The sequence below is a fragment of the Sabethes cyaneus genome, chromosome 3, assembly GCF_943734655.1.
Source record: "Sabethes cyaneus chromosome 3, idSabCyanKW18_F2, whole genome shotgun sequence".
Lineage (NCBI taxonomy): Eukaryota > Metazoa > Arthropoda > Insecta > Diptera > Culicidae > Sabethes > Sabethes cyaneus.
The window spans coordinates 82159101-82179509 of record NC_071355.1 but is presented as its reverse complement, the minus strand read 5'-3'; the positions used below and the strand labels follow the sequence as shown (position 1 = coordinate 82179509).

Below are 20409 nucleotides of genomic sequence, written 5' to 3'. Positions count from 1 at the left end.
TGAAAACTTCAATTCAATTCAATTCCCCTTTAAATCCAATTTTATGTCTGATTCCAAATAAAATTTGCAGTCCAATTACTCTAAATTTGTCTAATTTTAAATCCAGTTTTCGATCCAATTTTCAGTTCAAAATGAAGCAAAACTTCAACCTCTAATAAGTCCAAATTTAAGTCACAACGTACGGTTGGAGTCACAACGACAACTTGTTACGCGTAGCTACCTATTACCCCCCCCCCTTCCTTTCCACTGTTTCCCCTCCATTCCCAAAAAATCCTTCTTCATTACTTTCCCTTACCGTCCCTTGATCAATTGTAGAACCATCGTTTCAAAAAATATTAATATATGCCTGACCGCATTTCAAGGTCATGTCTAAAATCACGAAGGTTTGGCCAAATTTAAGTCTAGTTTAATGTCTTGTCAAGTACAATTTCAAGTCCATTTTCAGCTCTAATTTCTATACCAGTTCTAAGTCTACCCTCTAGTGCAGTTTCAACATTGTTTTTGGAAACAATTTCTTTCGAAATTAGGGAATTTGGCAAGAAGTCGGGAGAATTTTCAAGAAAACCTCCATTTTCACTATAATCGCACAAGTTATTTTAATTTCAAGCCATTGGAAAGACAAAAGACAAAATTCAATTAGAAATATAAATCAATTTAAATATGGATTGAAAATATTTTGATGAAACAACCCATTTTGTGTAGCAAAGTTAACAGTTATATAGAAATTGTAATCCTTGTTCCCGGAAATTGATTGTTTTATCAGTTTTTAGCTTTCCAATGGTGAGCTTGTAACTAAAATTAATTGCTGCCCTCAAAGCGAACAAGGCGATTTTTTGCAAAATTCCAATATAGCGGCCAAATCCAAGATGGCGCCAAATAATTTTTCTCTCTGTTTGAAGACCCTATCGTTTTTCTTTACAAAACCGTATCGTTTGTTACTCGTTTAGTAGCAAATTTGGGAAATATTGCATAAATGGTTTCAAGAATTGCTAAAAAACCATTTTTTGAAAATTATCTGACCCCAGGTGAACGAGGGTTACACTGTTTGGAAGTATTTGAACTGATATTCTCATTTTTTAACCATTTTCAACCAATCATATGCAAAGTTTTCAATATTTAAGGACCTCGTGTAAGCAGTGGCTCCATTTCGAAAAGAATTACTCTTTTGAAATTAATTAGTTGAATTTACCATTACTTCCGAAACAGTACGAATGGCCACCTCTTTGCCGTTTCTAATTTGTGCTCATCAATTTCGAAAAAGTGACGATTGGAACGAGAAGCTGAGTCATTTTTAATCGAGCTTTGCATTTTGCCTCTTCGTGGATTTTCTTCTCTTGTTTGTGCATATTGCTATATATTTGATGATTTTATCAGCATCAATGTTCTTACTTTTCAATTTCCAATATTTATAGAAGAATATGCTCAACTATTGTTAACCGGATTACAGCTACAATTTCGATTTGACACTTTACTAATGCGTTTTCATGGGTGACTGTAGATCAAAAATATGAAAATGTAATAAATTTTTTCAACAATCTAAGAAAAATATCAGTTGTAAAAAGGTTTTTCACAAAATTTTCCACGATTGTTAAAATGTCCATAGCTCTTTTAGCCCATTTTTAGGGTATAATTTAAGTTATCTTTAAAATTATGAGGTAAATCGGAGGGTACATGTTTTGAGATAATTCACATTTTATGTTTTTATTGTGATTTTGCAGGTTTTCTTTCAGTATAGTTTCTTTCTAAAAATACACTTAATTTCCTTTCACTTTTCTTTGGACGTCACTTTGATCAAATAAGTAGTTTACGAGAAATGGTTTTTTAAAAAAACAAATAATCTCTACTCTAAATACGCGCTTTTGAAAAATTACTGTTGACGAAAAAATATATATGTACTGAAAAATTAATCCTTGCGTGACATCCAACATACCAGCAAAATTTTATTCCAATGAAAAATAGTCGAGACAAACCGTTTTGCTAGTTAAGCTGGAAATGCTCGCGTGCGTCTTATTGGAACCAGAAGGTTTACAGTCCTTTTATACGCATTCGCGGTAATCTAAAGTATGTCATTCGTTACGAAAATTCTGTTCATGAAAATATATTCGCTGTGTTCAGATTGGCAAGAAGAATGCAGTATTTACATTTTTATAAACAGAACCCCGCTTTTGGGCCCAAAAACTGTTTCCGAAATTGGGCTGAACGACGAAAAGTTGATGACTGATAGTTTCCCGTTAAGGCGTGGTACACTAATTACGTAACGCAAAAATTATAGTTTTTTGACCCCCTCCCTCCCCTATGTAACAATAAGTAACGCTTGGCATAGCCCCCCTTTAAAGTACGTAACGTTAACTAAACCAACCCCCCCCCCCCCCTATCATTGAATAAGACTCGCACAATCCGTTTAATTGTTTTTAGTTTTGCTAACTCAAGAAACGCATCGATTATACATTCCTATCAAAACTACTATGATCAGAATGTCAATTCAGAATTCTGATCAAACTGTATGATTTAACACAGCCAAGTCTGAGTTCAGAACAAAAAAATTGATTTGAATGGATTTGATCAAGTAGAATCGTGGCTAAAATCATAGAATTACACAGTTGAAACAGCAATTAGGCATCACCCCATGTTACATGTTGGGCCAAACGGTTTTCAACTGCTCAGATTTATTCAGCAAAAAATAATTCCGTAATTTTTCAATTTGATAAATTTTTTACGTAACTCTTCTCAAGACTCCCCCTCCCCCCTACGTAACAAAAAGTAACGCTAGCTTGACCTCCCCCCCTCCCCTCTGAGCGTCACGTAATTTGTGCACGAAGCCTAATTAAAATAAATCTACAAACAAAAATGCAATTACTAACGGGAAATGATTTCGTTTGACACTGCCGTTATTTATTTTTCCTTATACTTCTGGTTTGCTTGCATCGAGAACAGATGAACTTCAGAATAATTAAATTCCTCACCTATTTTGCAAATTTGCTTTTGGCAAATATAAGCACAGGTGACATATTTTTACAAATTTGTATCGTAAAACCTGTCAAACTGCATGTAAACTAGGTGATTCCTCGATAACGACGACTGGCTAGGCTGAAAGGTTTAGCCTGTAATATTGCAGGTTCTGTTGGTTTTTTCTTCTACAATAAGCAGCAGTTTATGGAAATCGCTTGGCGATTGGGCCGGTTTTGCTGTTTTTTCTCAAGGGAAACTGTACTATGGAAGTACAAATTCAAAGTAACTTTCAAAAAATTGAATATCGAAATATCATTGAATGCTCACGTTATACGCATTTGAATCCATTTGGCGTCGTAATCTACTAAATCACCTTATTTATTGGAAAGGGTATTTGGCCGTCGACAGCTGAAAAATAGGTTGCCAATTTTTAATTGCAACTATTAAAAACTCGTTTCAACTAGACCGTGTTCTGCTATTTGTCGCTAGGCAAATATTTCCGAGCTAGACATTGCAGTCGATCGGCTGATATAGGCACATATGTGCATATGACTTAACTAGTTTTATTGCCTTCTGTTCTGAAAGTACACTGTCCGATCACTAGGCAATAAAGCAAAATGCAGCGTGTTATGTCGAAAAACAGATGGCCTCCGCTTGAACTTGAATAGCCGGCCAATCTAACTGCAGCTCGGTTTCAAGTTCAGCGCACGGTATCTATCCGCGCCCGCCAACACCCGTGCATTAGTGGGCAGCTGCAATGATGCCTACCCACCGTTGTTGTTTACATATTCGGATGATGAACGTGTGGAGGACTATTTCGATAAAAAGTACAATCTGAAGAGGCAATTTCGTAAACGTAATGAGAAAGGGGGAATTTGCTCAATAATCATTCGGCATTCTTTCGGATACTGCCCACGTTCTAAGCAATCACTATGATGATGAAATATTGCGAAAGGAAACGTTATATTCAGTCCATGTGTATTATATTTCGAAGTTTTATTGGTTCGAACCTCTTCGATTTTGAGCCTATCCTCAGTTCTCCACTTCAATGATGAAAACTATCACTAATCAAAGCTACTTTTTCGCACATCCCTTTCATAATTATGAATTGATTTGTTTAGGATGTACCGAAACGAAAAAGTAGAGAAGTTATTTCAAATTTTTAATACAAATCGAAAAGTGATCGGTAATATTTACAAATTTTAAGTAAATTTCAATTAAAATACACTTTAATTGATATTCACCCCCATAATTCTCGCTCTACTGCTTTCCGGTCAGCTTTTTCTATCTACCTAATACAGTTGAGGTAGTTCATCGAAGCAGTAATTAATAAATCGAAAACAGATTTTATATTAATTTGCTTTGATCTGGCGCCAGGTCGTAAACTTGAATTAATGTCACTTGCAAATCATGTCATCGCTTTATCAATACGCTCATTTATTTCGGGTAATAATATTGCCAAACAAGCCATCTCCTCTCCCCGCCCTGCTTATTTATACACTGTTTTTGGACTCCACTCAATGGTTGATGATTGGAGGCATGCTGCCGCCATCGACCATAACAATAGTGCAAAATTAAATGCTTTTCTCGATCAGCAATGGCATCAATAATTTTGCGTGGACGCCGTGGTGTGTGAGAGAGCGAGCAGACAAAGTTTGCATTTTCAGTGAATCGAGCAGCCATCATTGGGCGAACGATCAACTTTTCCGAATTCAAAACTTCACAGACAATTGCTGTCGGTTAGAGCACAATATGAGAGCGATGTTATAGGGGAAAAGTTGAGCCAGTAAATGAAATCATTGTTGGAAAATAGTTCAGCACTGAAAGCAATTCCAAATTAAATTGAAAGAATGTAAATTGAATGATGAAACTTAAGTGAATTTTGCTCGCTAAAAAGTGCCATGGAACCGAAAACAAAAAGCATGTTTTCCAGCCCTAACATGATTGTACAACACATTTTATCAATTCAATCAACCCCGCCACTTGTCTGTAAAAAAATGGCTAGATACAGACAGATACGACTGGTTGCGCTCAATTCATTTTTATATTTATAAAGGTGACACACGAGCCAGGAAAGCTCGTCGGGGCTGGTTCGTTTTCCCTCTCATTTGGAAACCTACTTTTCCACCGTGTGTTCATACGCCGACATTCGGCATACCTATAGGTACCTAAATGGTCTCCATCTGGTACCACTGAAGGCTAGCCGCCCGTGCTGGATTCGGTTTGCCGACGGAAACCGGATACCGATTTGGGGCGAGAGAAAATTGAGCTTACGTAATCAGCGGAGGTGAACGCGGGGACAAACATCGCCAAGTCAGCTGATTAGCACAGTTTAGCTTGTGCGAAAGGCTGATGCTGGTGAGAGGAAATTAGCGGTGCGGCTGGGCCGCCGTTGGTGGAACGGCTGTGTCGAGTTGTTAATGACTTTGTTGACTATATTCGCCAATAGGTGAGTTCCGATTCAACAACGCGAACACACTGCACCGTGTGGATGAATATCGTTAGATCTTTTCGAACTGGATGGTGCTCAGGTGCGAACAAGATATTCTGCGGAGAACAGAAGCTCTGAAGGCGTTCTTACAAGCTGACAAGTCCCATATCGAGCCGCTGCTTGTTTGTTGGAGTACTTTTTTTTGCAAATGTTGATCTTTCTCGCTTTGCACTAATTGGGCGAAGCGTCCATGTGGGCTTCGAGAGCGTCCTGTGGCTGAGTTTACTCACAAAACCGTTTTCGGCGATTTGTTTGCTTAATGAAATTGAGTTTTAAGTTAAATACCGCTTGACAAATTGAGGAAGCTTTTTGTTTCACCAGATGTTTCTTAGAAATGTTTTCCGAGATATGAACAGAGGGGCACGTTTTGCACATAATTCATAACGAAATATGTTCATATTTCATTTACAAGTTTTCAAAGATAGTTGGTTGGAGTTAAATAAAAAGTCTTCAATAGTCTCTCCTGAATCTGCAAATTACTTACATGGTTAATTTTTTACAATTTTGATTGTTTCTTAGCCGAACATGTGCAACGGTTTCCGGTGATGGGTAATAAAACAAAATACTTGTGTGTATGACCTATATGAAGAATTTTTCAGGGGTCAGTCGCGGCGGAGTGGTTAGCATTCACGCCTCTCACGCCGAGGACCCAGGTTCAAATCCCAACCCCGAAGAAGTCGCGAATGCCGGTGGTGTAGTTAAAGAGAACTGATTTCGTCGAACTGTCGTTTGGCATCCTGACGACATGTCCGGCTAACCGTAGCTTACCAACTTTCGCCAGATATATGACGGGATAGTACCACTAGCTCGTGATTCATACTCCTCCGTAACTCTCTGCTTTCAGTTTGCACTCCGCAATATATCGTCTGCAGTACCGTCCACTCGAACACGACAAGGGCGTGTATGTCCTCCGTGAGCAGCGTCACGGCTTCGAGTCCATAAAGAACAACCGAAGTAATAAGGCTTTTGTACATCGTCAGCTACGTACGGCGGTGTATGTTTTTTGATAGTTGCATTTTGCGAAAGGCTAAGTAGGCCGGATTTTCCACTTGAATGCGCCACTGAATCTCTTGTTGTATTGTGTCCTGTGTTATTGTCCGAGACCACCGGCGATCCCACATTCTTGAACTCATTAACCATTATAGGTTCATCTCAACATCTATGAGCTTCTTTCTTTCATGTATTTGGTCTTCGCCTCCCAGTTGGCCTCGACGTATGATGCTGGCCTAATAAGCCAGTCGTCGTATATTCGAATCCCGGAGAGGCTGATAGAGTCCATAAGATCGTAGCAACTGGCTCTGCAATTGTCCTGTACTCTAACAACTAGCTGCGAAGACTGTCATATATTTTTATGACAAGAAGGTCAAGTTTCGGTAACGGAATGTAGCACCTAGGCTTTGCTTTATTTGGTCTTCGACGCAATTATTTTTAGCCCAATACTCTTAGGCTCCACTTTCAGCCTCGCATAGCTTGCTTTCGCCATCACAAAGCTCCTGTCTAAGTCATCTGCTAAGCTTAGAAGTTGGTTACCTTTGGTAAAAATCGTGCCTCTCGTTTCGATGATCGCTTGTCGGATGACCTCCTCAAGAGCGATGTTGAACAGCATGCAGGATAAGCCGTCACCTTGTCTCAATCCGAGAACCTTGTGTATCCCCGAGATGTACACGAAACACATGACTTGATCCATTGTGGCTCTGAACAGTTGCGTCAGTTTATCCGGCAAACCGTGTTCGTGCACTATCTGCCATAGCTAGTCTCAATCGATTGTATCGCATACTGCTTTGAAATTAATAAAGACAGGCACGTTGTCCGGGTGTTTGCTGTATGACCTGCACTGCATCTCTTTTTGCTATAATCGCTATTGAGTGAGCGATATGCTTATTAAATTTTATGCGTGCTTGTGTGTATTGGGGTTTACCCTTCCTTCAAAGCTTGATCTACTTTACCCACTTATTCTTCACTGCCAGCACTATCCCATATTATAGCCGTCCCTGGCGAGGACTCAATTCGTGCCTCTGACCAGTACACTTAACTATAAGAGGGACTTTTGCACTGTCAAGAGGCTTCAGTGGATAAATAAAGAATTCAGCACGAAGGAAGAGTAGTGAGGAGCCGGAGAATAAACCCATGCTAAAGTCACTTGACATCGAATAGCTTGGTTCTACTAAGATTCGAATACACAACCACTCGCTTCTCTAAGCAGACTCGGTAACCTTGCGGCTACGGAGCCCCTCGTCGGAAGGTAAAAACCTTATCCATAGTTGCGCGAGCTACCATGAAGTCCACCTGGTAATTCCCTAGGAAACTCTGTACTATCGGTGACAGCCGGCGTAACAGGATCTGGGAGATTAGCTTGCAGGCGGCGTTTACTAGCATTATGACGTGTTAATTGCAGTAGTCGAGCCGAATCTTGGAAATATTCCAGTGTAGAGCCGTTGCCAGCTTATCTCGACCATGGTAGGCAGTCCTTACCAGCGCACTATGGGCCAGTAATCAAAATTTCGGGACAAAAATATTAGCGGTTTACCGGCATGTCTCAGTTCAATGTGGTCTTCGGAAACTTTTTGAATGAAAATATGATGCATCTTTTGAAGAGGTCGTCCAATATATAGGTGTTATCTTAACAACAATTTAAGTAATAACTTTTTGAGTAAATTTGTTTTCATTTTTTTGGTTTCAAAATATTAAAGATAAACCAATTTCAAGTATTTTTTCTGAACTTGTCAAACTTCTACCTTTTACCCATTTTCAGCAATAGACCTTTGTTTATAAACGACCCCTCAAATCATATTTCTACTTGTAACATGTTTATTTCAACAGATAACTCAATCTGATGTTCTAGAAAACATTTTGCACATAAAAGAGGCATATTTTTGCTAAAGTCTGTTTTGCTTTATCGGTATTAATAAATAGGATATAACGGATTTTAGGTTAAAAACCGTCTGATGAAAAATTCGAATATCGAATAGCAATTAGTTTGTATACCAATCTGTAGGGAATTGTTTCAGCTATCTGCCCAAAGGCTCATTTCAGAGAAGAACTGTTTTCACCCGTTGACCATCTTACAGTCATTTGCGATTAGATTCCCTCCCTCCTCCCTACACATCTCAGGTTAATCCAATATACACGATAAAATTTATTGCGCATATGCAGCACAACTACGGAAACTGCTGAAAATTTGTGTTTTGTTCTTCCGGATACCACAATTAATCGAATTATAATATTTAGAATCGATTAATCTGGTCGGATCAGTTAAAAAGTGCTAGTGAAGCGAAGCGAAAGGTTACAGGTTGTTTATAGAAAACATATTTTTATTATTATTTACCTTTCCTTGTTAGATAGAACTGCCAAATTCACTTAGTAGCCAAAGCAAACATCGATTTAACTGGCAGAATTACTTTTTTATTTTTAAATTGTGTTTTGGCTTAGAAACAAAGGGGGTGCATTTTGCCTCGACGGTGCTTATTACCCCAGGTGCCCCTACATGAAGTGGCAAGTCTACTATTTTTACGATGAAAAAGATCAATGGCGTCAAACACTTCAGGGTTGGGTCCTTCATTCTTTTCTTCAGCGCCTGAATGCTGTCAATTGGAAGAGTTGTGCAGATTTTTTCGATAATCATTCGGATGGATGAAGGTGAGTCGTTCGATAGATTCTAAACAAGTACGGTACACTACTAGGAGGATCGGAAATCTGGGCACCCATTCAAGCAACCGGTGCAAGGCAGTTATATGATCGAGTATACTTTCTAAAGTTCTTGTGGTGTAGATTTGTTGGGTCATTCAACAAAAGAGAGGCCAAAGTGGTGGAATATTGTAGACCATTTCCATCAATATAAACCCATGTACTTCGTAAGCTTCACTTTCCCTTTAAAGCAACAGGAATTGAACTTTTTCTTTTGCAGCAATCTCCTTTATAAAGTTCTGGGAGCCTCAGAATTGATAAATAAACTTCAGCGGGCTACAGCCATACCGGCGCATCGCTATTCCGTTTGACTGAGCTTAGTAGCATTATGAAATACCGTTTGTTTATCAAATCGAACTTTCATCTTCTCAATCCTCATTTGAAAACGGTGAATATGTATTACTCTCCTCCACCCGACGAATACTATGAGCCAGTGATTGGAGAATTCGCGAAAAAGTGATCATTTGAATCGATGAACATCCCTCATGAACATACACTATTCGCCTGCCTCGCCGATAATGCACGCATCAGCTTTGAATTTTATCACGAACAGAACCTCAATGTGAACATCAGAATTCGTTCAAAAATTGAATATTGAACATTGAGTGTGTTCGATTTTTTGGATACAGAATGCCCGGGGACGTCGGAAATTATTCAAAATAATATTACCACGTACAGGGAATAGTTTAAAGTAGTGTTAGTGGCTTTACAAGCAGCAAAAAGCATCGCACTTTGCTTTGCGTTGCTCACGATATTCGTATATTCAGCGATGCTACGAAGCGTGAGTGTATGTTGCTCATTGTTATAGGCGAATTGAACCACTCGCGTAGCTGTTTTATCATGATAAAAACCGTTTGCCGATGCTCGGCGTATCTATTCATTTTGCGAGTTTTCCAACCTCTGCTATGAGCTGATCGCTCAGGTATTCGTCACTTTTGCCGTTGCTCTGTCGTTTTTTGAAATGATTTTGAATCTTGCTTCAGTTGCCGACACCTGCCGAAAACCGACACCCAAGCTGTTAAAGCGACTATAATAACACTATAATAATAACAATAAACAAACACCATTTCTTCAAGCAGCATTTATTGACATAAGCATGTTAGCAGCCATTTCATTGAATTAATTTTGAGAAAAACATAGTTTGAAATTTTTAAAATAGTATCGAACACTAGTAGGTACTGTATCAAATAGATTCTGTAGACCTAGTTTACACTTCGTACCGTCTAACAACAATCGCCCTCTGTCGAGCTCGTTTTTGGTTTCGTAAATTCTCACGACCAGTCATTGCGTCTTCTCCTCCTTTTTCAATGCTCTCGTCCGGTTGTTCCAATTTGTCGTCATATTTATTTTGGATGCTTTTACTAAAAGAAATCCATTCAATAGAAAGCAAAGTCATCTAAACACTTGAAACTTACTTCGCCGATCGCAGCCGTTGATTCTCCTCATTCAACCCATTAATCGTGTCTCGAAGCTTGGCGCGAGCATAACGGTATTTGTCTAAGTTGTGCTGCAGACGCGCGACTACAGCCTTCAATTGTTCGCATCCTGTGCAATGGACGCCGATCGGATGAGATTCCGAACTTGCTTGCATTGGTTTGTTGTTTCCGTTACTCTGTAAATGTCGAATATTATGGAAAGTGTATGCTTCAGCAAAGCACATGACTTACCTGTCCCAATTCCAACAGCCCCGTCTGCCGCGGTAGTGACTTTGGCTTCCAAATCAAAGTTGATTCCAAATCAGGTTCTTCGCTGTTCGGTCCCAGCTGTGTTTGTCGCGATACTTCACTTCGTTCAATTTCCGTTCCTTCATCCGATAAAGTAACCTGGCTATCAACCAGAAATGGTGGCTTTTCATCTTCGATTTTTGGGTTGGATTCGATCGTATCGATTATTTTTTTAACTTGGCGTGTTTTATTTTGCGTCAAGTATGACGGACGAAATCCAAGTGGACGTAATGACGTAAATTTCGGCAATTCTCTGGAATTAGGCATTCGCTTATGGTCCACCAGTGAGCTGCTGGACCATGGTCTTTGCAGGCCATTTTGGTTCAATGGACGGTAACAGTTGTGACCGGCAGTTTTCGGGCGAACAGTTTCATCGCGCTGCTTCTGGGGTAAAGGAAAGATGATACCAATATAGCCAGTAAAGAGCAATCTGTCGAAGGGCTTACCTCTTTGGCAGTACAAGAAGACATTTGGCGCTTGAAAGTGTATTTTCCTTCAAGCTCTTCCTTGCTACGAACCGGCTTGAAAGGTGTAGACTTGCGATACATGATGACACTTCTTAAATGACTGATGACTGATGATGGGCTTGCTTCGATGTAATAGGTATTATTTTTTGTTATGCCTCCGTCCTCGAAAATTAGAGCAAATGATTAGGCCGTAGATGCTATTAGGCCGTATGAATAAAAAATTTAGAGCAAATGCTCCCATACGATTTAAACAGGAAAAGCAAAGTAAACTGTTTTATTCATACGGCCTATTGTCTCGATCTCTGTTGCCTTTTGAACGATTTTTGGTCAACAAATCTGGAAAGAATCACATTTGAATGGGGTTTAATGGAAAACATGTATTAAAATTCGGTTTCATTTTCTCTGAGACGGCAGTAGCAAAAAATATTCTGCCTATAGGCTGATTCGCCTCTTCTCAATGCCAGTGAATCCAATATTACCCATTGGATCCCACTGTACTCTCCAGAACGCCTGATATCATCGCGAATGTCTGCTATAGGATCTAAAGGTACTGTAAAAAATTAGATGCTACGTTAACCTATGGGCCAAAACTCACAGGTCAAAGAGCAATCACACATTCTTTCGCTTTCTTTCTTATGAAACGGGCCTAGGTTAAACCTGACAAACCAAATGGTGTGTGAAATTGTCATCACCGTTTGGGCAGCAAGGTGATTTCAAAGAAAGAATTAAAGTGTCACCAAAATAATCAAACGGCAACGTGCCTTATATGACAACCAGTTGCACCACTCTACGAAAAGCTATCAAAGAGCACGGCGTGAGCATTTTTGCTGATCTGCTTCGAGCGTTGATACCCAATACTGTTGATAGGAACACCAGATCTCGAGCACTGAATTCCACTATAGATCGTATCAGTAAATAACATAGTAGGGGGCGCTCCTCCTAGGCGGTTTTAAAAACGAATCCAGTTTGTCTATTGGATCTGAAGATAAAATTGTTGTACTATATGTGAAAAGTTAGTACACTAACAAGAACAACGCTGAGATTACAATTGCGTTAGATATTGTTACAATTGTGTGACGGTTTTATTTTTTCGGTGGACGTGATGAAGCACTTCGAACGATATAACTGATGTTAAGCATGTTGCTCGAACATCTTTTTTTGAATCAGTCTGTCTGCCTTTGGTGTACTATATCGTCAAAATCCATGCTGATTAGCCAGATTACAGAAGAACTGACAGTCCATTTACAAAACAGTGAGAAAAGTAACGGTCCAAGATTACTTCTCTGCGCTACACCGAAGACGTAGCAGCATGGGTTCGCAAGGAGGCAATACTGTGGTCAACACAATTAAACACCGCATCAATTTACAGTCCTACGTTTATGTTCCGTAGGCAGAAGGAAACGAAATCAACCAGGTCGGCTTCGTAGATGATGAGCCGTTTTGAAAAAATAACATTGATGTTGAAGACGTCGTTGTGTTTCTAACCGCAGAGGCAACTTGTGCCGTGAATGCAGAAGCACGATTGAAGACCTGCTTGAAGTTTACGGCGAAGAAGTTTTATTTACCAGGCACACCGATCATTCGAAAACAAATCTTTAGGCAAACCATCTTCTTTTTGTTTTTGGCTTACAAAAGAATAGAACTTCTTCGGATTCCTGCATAGATTTCCATGTAATAGTAGAATATATCTTCTGCTCGAAATTACCTAAAGTCAGGATTTGCACGAATTGAGTTGCTTGCTGGCTTGAAATTAGTGCAGAGCAAAAACTCTTGCAGAGATAGCGTTTCGACTTGAGCAATTGCTGAGGAAAGGTTCTTGAAAAATCCGTCCTGCGGTCACCTCGGCAATTGAGCAAAGTTGTACAGCAACATCGTTAGTTAGTGCCAGATTTAGGAAGTGATTAATCTTATTTGGCACTGGATTAGTTTGCATTAGACCGCGGAAACATAAGCCAACTGAACGCACATCACAAGCGTCAGAAAAGAAGCGTTTAATATTCCGCAGTACAGTTCAAAGCAAGAAAAACAATTTGAATTTTTAAATATTCCAACCCATGTACCAACTACTACCCTCCTTGACCGTAATATGTACAATCCTAAGAACAGAACAAAAGACTAAATGATATTACCCCTTGAAAAAGACACCAACAAAGTGTCGAAACGTCGGGAAAACGTTAAACTTCAGTCTTGATACATTTATCCGAAGACTGCCCTGCCGAATATTAACAGTTATTGTTAATCAACGTTAGAGCAATAGTTTACAGAAACATTCTAAACTACACAAGCTGCAAGGCTACTGAGTCTGCCTTGACAAGCCAGTGGTCGTGGGTTTGAATCTTAGTAGAATTAAGCCACTCGATGTCAAGTGACTTTAGCATGGGTTTATTCTCAGGCTCCTCATAAGTCTTCCTTCATGCAGAATTCTATATTCATCCACTGAAGCCTCTTGACAGTGCAAAAGTCCCTCCTATAGTTAAGTGTACTGGTCAGAGGCACGAATTGAGTCCTCGCCAGGGACGGCTATAATATGGGACAGTACTGGCAGCGAGGAATAAGTGGGTAAAGTAGATCAAGCTTTGAAGAAAGGGTAAACCCCAATATACACAAGCACGGCTATAAAATTCAATAAGCATTTCGCTCATTCAATAGCGATTATAGCAAAAAGAAATACAGTGCAGGTTATACAGCAAACGCCCGGGCGAAATCACAATAGATCAACAATACTGGTCGCAGTGTTGAGTCCACACAGGAAAAAATGGAAAAATTATGCCTTACCCATCTTTCTCATATCACTGTTACCTTTTTTCGTATTTGTTGTCTTTTTCTCATCTCTTTGTCGTTTTGAAATCGATTAACACATGCACAAGCTTCTTAAACATTAATTTTTCAGTGAAAGTTCGGTGGTCGCGGTGGACGTTGCTGACTGTACTTAAAAAATTGCTGTTAAAGCGCTATGAAGTTGGACTTACTAATAGCAATCATCGTAATAATTATAAAAAATGATGTATGTATGTATGTAGCAACTTTCATGTCAATGCTGTTCATGAAGGGCCAAAAGGGGTTGGGTGGATCTATAAGCAATGTCGTTTATATGATTCCATGGAAATATAAGACACTCCTTCCAGCATAAACTTTCGGTTTCTAGATACATAACTTCGCCGTGCAAGCTTATCTTGCGTGATGATTTATGTGCTAGAAGGGCGCGTCAGAATCCTCTCCGACCTTATATGACTTGGGCTAGTTACCATATCCCGCATCCGGTCTTCGATTCATTCGATGCCCTGATACTCCTTTCCCTTAACTATAATGATGGTATATGGCAATGTAATAAAATAGGTGTTATATGAATATACATTATATGAAGATATATGGACAAAAATAGAACAATCTCACCAGCAGTCCTTCGAATGGAATAGAGTTGCATCATTTGAGTTTACACGAGTGCTTCCATTATTAATTTAATTTTTTCTTCTGGTATCCATGAGCATTATTTAAACTTTCTTCGGCCCGAGTTTTCAGTGTACAGTAGGAGGTGCTTGCTTCATGAGCAAGCAATAAATAATTAAAATAACTTATGTTAAGCTTACCTACAAACAAGGTCGTGTGGCTCAGGCGTCATCCAAATCCGCAGTTTTGAGATCAGGCAGCCGGGAACCACCCATCATCGTACCCGCATGGCTACTCAATAGAGCTACTACTCACTATCCTACTACCACTCAATCGCACCTCCAGCTTGGCTACTCAATAGAGCATTACCGGGTAAGGCCACGTGGAGGCGCTAGGTAGGGGCTTGGGATGGCTGGAGTTATGTTGGACGCTTCCTCATTTGCCTTTCCCATTTTATACCCTCGTAACCATTATTAAAAGATGATCACTAATTTCTCGTTGACAATTTATCGTGGTTACTTTCGAGCAATTAAACATGTATCGATTTGCTGTTATTGTTATTATTTATTGACTTGCTGTTTTTAAACAGATTTATCGCTATTCTCGATGGAGAGTGAACCATTCGTAGGGAACGTTAGTTTTATATCGGTTGTCGAAAGGTTGTCGAAGATTTCATTTTTACTGTCCATTTAATATCGCTAACTCTATCTATTTAAGTTGGGCTAATTGCAATACTGGTGTGGGATGGTAAAACAGGACTAATTAGAAGGCCAATATCCATTTGAGAAATGTTTAGTCACGACCTGTAATTTTCATCTCGTTTAAAAAAGGTCTGCACTAATAAAATACTCTTACCTATATAAATTTAATACCTTCCCATGCGTTTAAAACATGAACTGCTTTCTCTTTTCTAACGCTTGAAATCTAAGATTAAAATTGCAAGTTTTATGTTCTCTGCAATGTGAATCATTGTAAATCAATGAAAATGACAGCAAAATTAGTTTTAGTCAAAAATTAATGTTCTGCAAACTTCGGTACAAGGTACCATAGCCTTATTCTCACTTAAAATAGGTATGTAGTTAAATTTAGAGTTTTATGATTTACTTCATTTACTACATGGTACAGCACAAATTTTAAACATTTTTTCGAGCATATTGCGTTCGGTGAGCTGGAGTCCAGATGAATCCATTCCGGAAAAATTGACAGGGCATATGCATGTTAATTTCTTCCAATAAATTAGGCTGCTTTCGATTATTCCCATTAACAGGTTGTAAATGATTAATCTCTGAAATGTTCCTTTTATTCGATATAACCTGGGAGGCGTAAAGGGTCCCGCCTTTGGAAAATGATGCAGAGCAAAGCGAACGAAAAAACGTTGGAAGCTTTTAATTTATTAATCTGTCCCGTGAAAACGACGCCCGCAGGGGTGCTTTATATTCCAGAATGTTGTAAATTAAAAAAAACAGTCGAGGTTTTTTAAAGATTTAAAATAGATGCCACTGAAATCCGAAGCGTTCCGTCAAATGGAGCTAAGCGGGACATAAACTGATCGTCAAACTTCAACCTTACTTCCGTTCATTCGTTATATGAATTGCTTAATGCACTGGAAGCCACGCAAAAAAAATTGTTGTATTTCTATGCTTCGAGTTATTTCGATACATGTACTTTTCTACCATTATTGAAGGCACAAATTGCATGGTCCTAAAATGCTGCTTTGAGGCACCTCAGAAGTAATATCGAAACAGTTCGATTTCAGTACGATTTAAATAATTGAAATAGTCAATTGGTTATTCATTCAGGTGCCAAATTATTTGTTTTTGAAAGAAATGATAATTAACAAAAAATAATCAAATTGTGCCAAAAGCAGTGGATTTTACTTCTGTACGTACTGGACAATTATCTTGAAGAAAATGAAAGACAACCCCTAATCGGGCACCAAAAATTACTGTTCTGCTTGTTCTAATTCAAGAGACGGAAAAGGATAATCAAACAATGTGAACGTCAAAGCAACAGAAACATGTTACTTGTTTTACTTGTATTGAGCTTATCTTCTAACTATTCCGTTCACTTACGAACGACGTTAGTGCTGATTTAATTTGGGAAACTTTTTCTCATTTCATTGACACACTAATGGTACCATTGACGCTCTCAACAACGGTTTTGATCCTTGAGCGATAACAGCTACCGATTCAACCACTTCGTGAGCGAATTGTTGGGGTGTGAGGTATAAGGATTTTTTCATACATGCTCGCACGGGTGGTTAATTTGATGCTTGCCTCTCCTTGTTGCAAAGCGGAAAGCGGAACGCATTCTCCTATTCACGAAATTGAAAAACTTTTTTCCCATTAGCTGCAGTATTTATCTTAACATCCATATGCTTCGCTGATTTTGTTACCCTTCCAGCAGAGGCGAAGCCATAAAACTTTTCTAGTCATCCTTTTAGGTACCCCTACAATGCAGTGCTAAATCTAAACTGTTTTTGTTTTTCTTCCGCATTTCGACCTTGCCGTTTGTGCAGTCGTCTTATTTTCGAGCATCAACTGTTGTATACGCGGTTCAAGTCGTAAACTTGTTTTCTTGTCCCACTTGTCCGGGTTCAACACCCACAAACCCATTGGATTCGCCGATAGTTTGCCACTAGTGGCAATTACTTTCCGTCGCGGGAGTAAGTAGCGGGACAGGGCCCCGATGTGGGTGAGCAGAAAGAAGAAGGCAATGATTGCATACCACGATGGCACAAGTTTGTAATTACATCACATCCGGCTCCGCCATTAAAAGGACTTGCTTGAAACAGCAACCACAGGAACTGGATTCGCCATCTTCAAGGTCAACAGCTGGCGCTGTTTGCGTCGGGTTCCGCCGCTACCAGCAGGGTGACACATTATTACGCGTATTGTGGTCGCTCGGATGTTCTCCGGTTCCGCGCCTCATTCGAAATGCTCGGATTGCGTCACCCGGTTGATCCTAGCAGAACGAATGCGACATATTATGCTGAAGCTGTAATGTTGCAGTTATGAGATGGGAGTATGGCAGAAAGGTTCCAAAGAGCAGCCATACAATTTTAGTTTATCGTGCGATAAAATTACGAAAAAATGTGTAGCTCACATAGATTGCGAAAGACGCCAACAATTGAAAATTTACTGGATTACTCAAGACATTAATGATTAGTGGCACGTTTCAGAAGTCGAGCAAAATTCGTTCAGAAAATGAAATGTTCTTGATGATAACGCGTCTCATAAATATTGTTATGAAGATCAAAGTTGGAAAAGCATTATTGAAACCTTGGCTGTTTTATCTACAAAGTAAAGCCACAATTTTATTTATTTCTTTCATTTAAAATTTATAGAATACATGGCAACTTTCCCAACATAGATTAAATTCGAAATGGAGAGATTTCACCGTTCCAACTAAAGTTTAGCTAACACACGGCCAACTTGCCGGCTAAAATTTACGACCCAAAGTCACTTTCCTACATATAATTGAATTACCACAAGCATTTTTTTTTACTCGCCAAAAGTATACGAAGGACCTATCGTCAACGAATCCGAATGGCACCATCAGACTGCGAGGCAAGCAAGCGTAGCTAATAGTGTTTGGCCACCAGAACGACGTGCTTTACCTATCAATGTTTTCTATGTCCGGGCTAGTGAAAGGCCAATGCATGGCTCTGTCCTTTTCGAGTGTTGTCGCTTTCCGGTAGTAATCAGCGAAAGCCTTGTGGGTACATTTTCACACTATGTACTCCGAACATGGTCCAGCTACGAAGAGAGGAATACATATTTCAAATGAAACATGTTTTATCGATACACGTTATTTATAGCAAAATGCAAAGCCACAAAAGTAGACATAATTCATGACCGGTTCGATTTAAAATTTTTCCTGAAACCCCAGTAGCGCATTATCAGATTGAATTTTCGATTATTGTGCACCGGAGTTCAAACCACCACCCTCGTGGGCGCATGCAATGCGAAAGGATGCTCCTTCTTCCCGCTGCTACATGGCGAATTTCAATGCCCTTATTGGTCGGATTCACCAGAAATAGACAAAGGATACCAAATTGGCAATTAAAATTCTAATCTCTCACTTCAATCAATTCCGCATTGATTTGTCGACGTTTGTGCTCTGCTAGGAAGACCTTCCTTGTCGGTTCAAATTCATTCACCTTTCTGTTGGATTACCGCAACGGGAGAAGCGCGTATTATATTTCGAGCATTTTGTTTGAAATAGGATTTTCTGTTATTTGAAAGTAATGCACAGCTATTTGCAAAGGTTTCGGCTTCCTGACACGGAAGAACCATACAATTATTCTAGAAGGCTATTCCCTTGCCGAGCTGTTCGTTGTTGCGAGCATTGTTGAAAAGTCTTAAGTCTTATGTCATTATTCGGAAAATGTAATTAGAATTTCGACCTCAGTTAGACCATGAAACACTTGTTTGTTACAATTTTTACACCTTCATCATCCCAATTCATTAACAAACATGGTACGAAAACGGACAAGAAAATTAAAACTTCCTTCTACCCTTATTTTCCGTTACAGGCCAACGGTGATGCTTCCCAAGGCAAGTACGGTGGTGGTATTGTCGGAGCCGCCGGAGCTGGCAGCTTATTCGTTGCTAACCACGCCTATTAAAGTCGCTACAGTAGCACAGTAGTATAGACGGCAGGCCAGTACAGACAGACACGGTAAGAGTAATCAACGATATTTGGTCCTGCCAATCTACGGGCACTGATGGCAAACCTAATAACCTCAGCATATTGAATAATATCTATTAGAAACAATGTTTTGCACCGCATCTTCGTATGAGACAGTTAAATAAGGAAAACCTGTGTTGAGAGATCGTACACTCGTGCATGCAATATTGGCATAGATGATCATCACAAACAAAAACAAATAATTAGCCAGCAGCGAAGACGCAGGTAGCAGATACAATACAAATACTGATAGCCCATTGCATGGATAGCTTTTTCAGCGTACGCTAGAATTCAACAGAGTCGTGTCATAACTTTTGGTTTTTGTGAAATATTCGGAAAAATTACTCCTTGTTTTATGAATGTCTCAAGCAAACTGTATCAAAGACTACACACAAACACGTAAGGAAGAAGTCAAAAAAATATGATTATTAGATTTTAATTTTTATAATCGTTAGTTTTTATGTATTTAAAATCAACCGTTATTACAAGACAGACAGTCAATAACTATATGAGGAAACAACACAAATAAAGTATAATGTTATAAACAACTCGTTATGCTTAATAACTTTGGTTATCCGAAATTATTTCATGTAGAATATAAAAGAAATTTGTTTCATTTGATCGATAGATTCCGAATTCTGTCAATTTCATCGAAGGCGGCGTCAAGGTAAGTGCTTTTCAGTATTTACAGGGTGAGTAGTATGACTGTCAGTGTTTAATTAAAAATGGGTTAAACACAGATGTGTCTGTATCTTTTTCGTTTAGAATGTTTTCAAATGTCAACATAGCCTTTAAGTTTGTTTTGAACTTTTTCCAGAATGTTTCGAGGGTGATGAAGTGGGGCTGTTTATCCAAAAATTTAAAGGTTCCGTTGCTGGTGTTAAAATCAACACTAAATATTACATCGATAATGATTTGAAGAACTTACCATTTACTTCCCAGCGTCAAAAACACTACTAAAATGCACCATACTGCTTTCAACGTGGTTCTGCACTGTCTCACCAGGCAAAAGCTA

The 20409-nt window shown here is 39.2% G+C and overlaps 1 protein-coding gene across 1 annotated transcript in view; it reads left to right on the top strand.

Moving 5' to 3' along the window:
- LOC128744593 (fructose-bisphosphate aldolase) overlaps positions 1-19936 on the top strand; it is a 47758-nt gene extending 27822 nt beyond the window's left edge. The window contains exon 6 of the mRNA XM_053841723.1: positions 19240-19936. Within this exon, the coding sequence (XP_053697698.1) occupies positions 19240-19332 (93 nt within the window). The 3' untranslated portion in view covers positions 19333-19936. The remainder of the gene's footprint in view (positions 1-19239) is intronic.
- Positions 19937-20409: the final 473 nt, after the last annotated feature.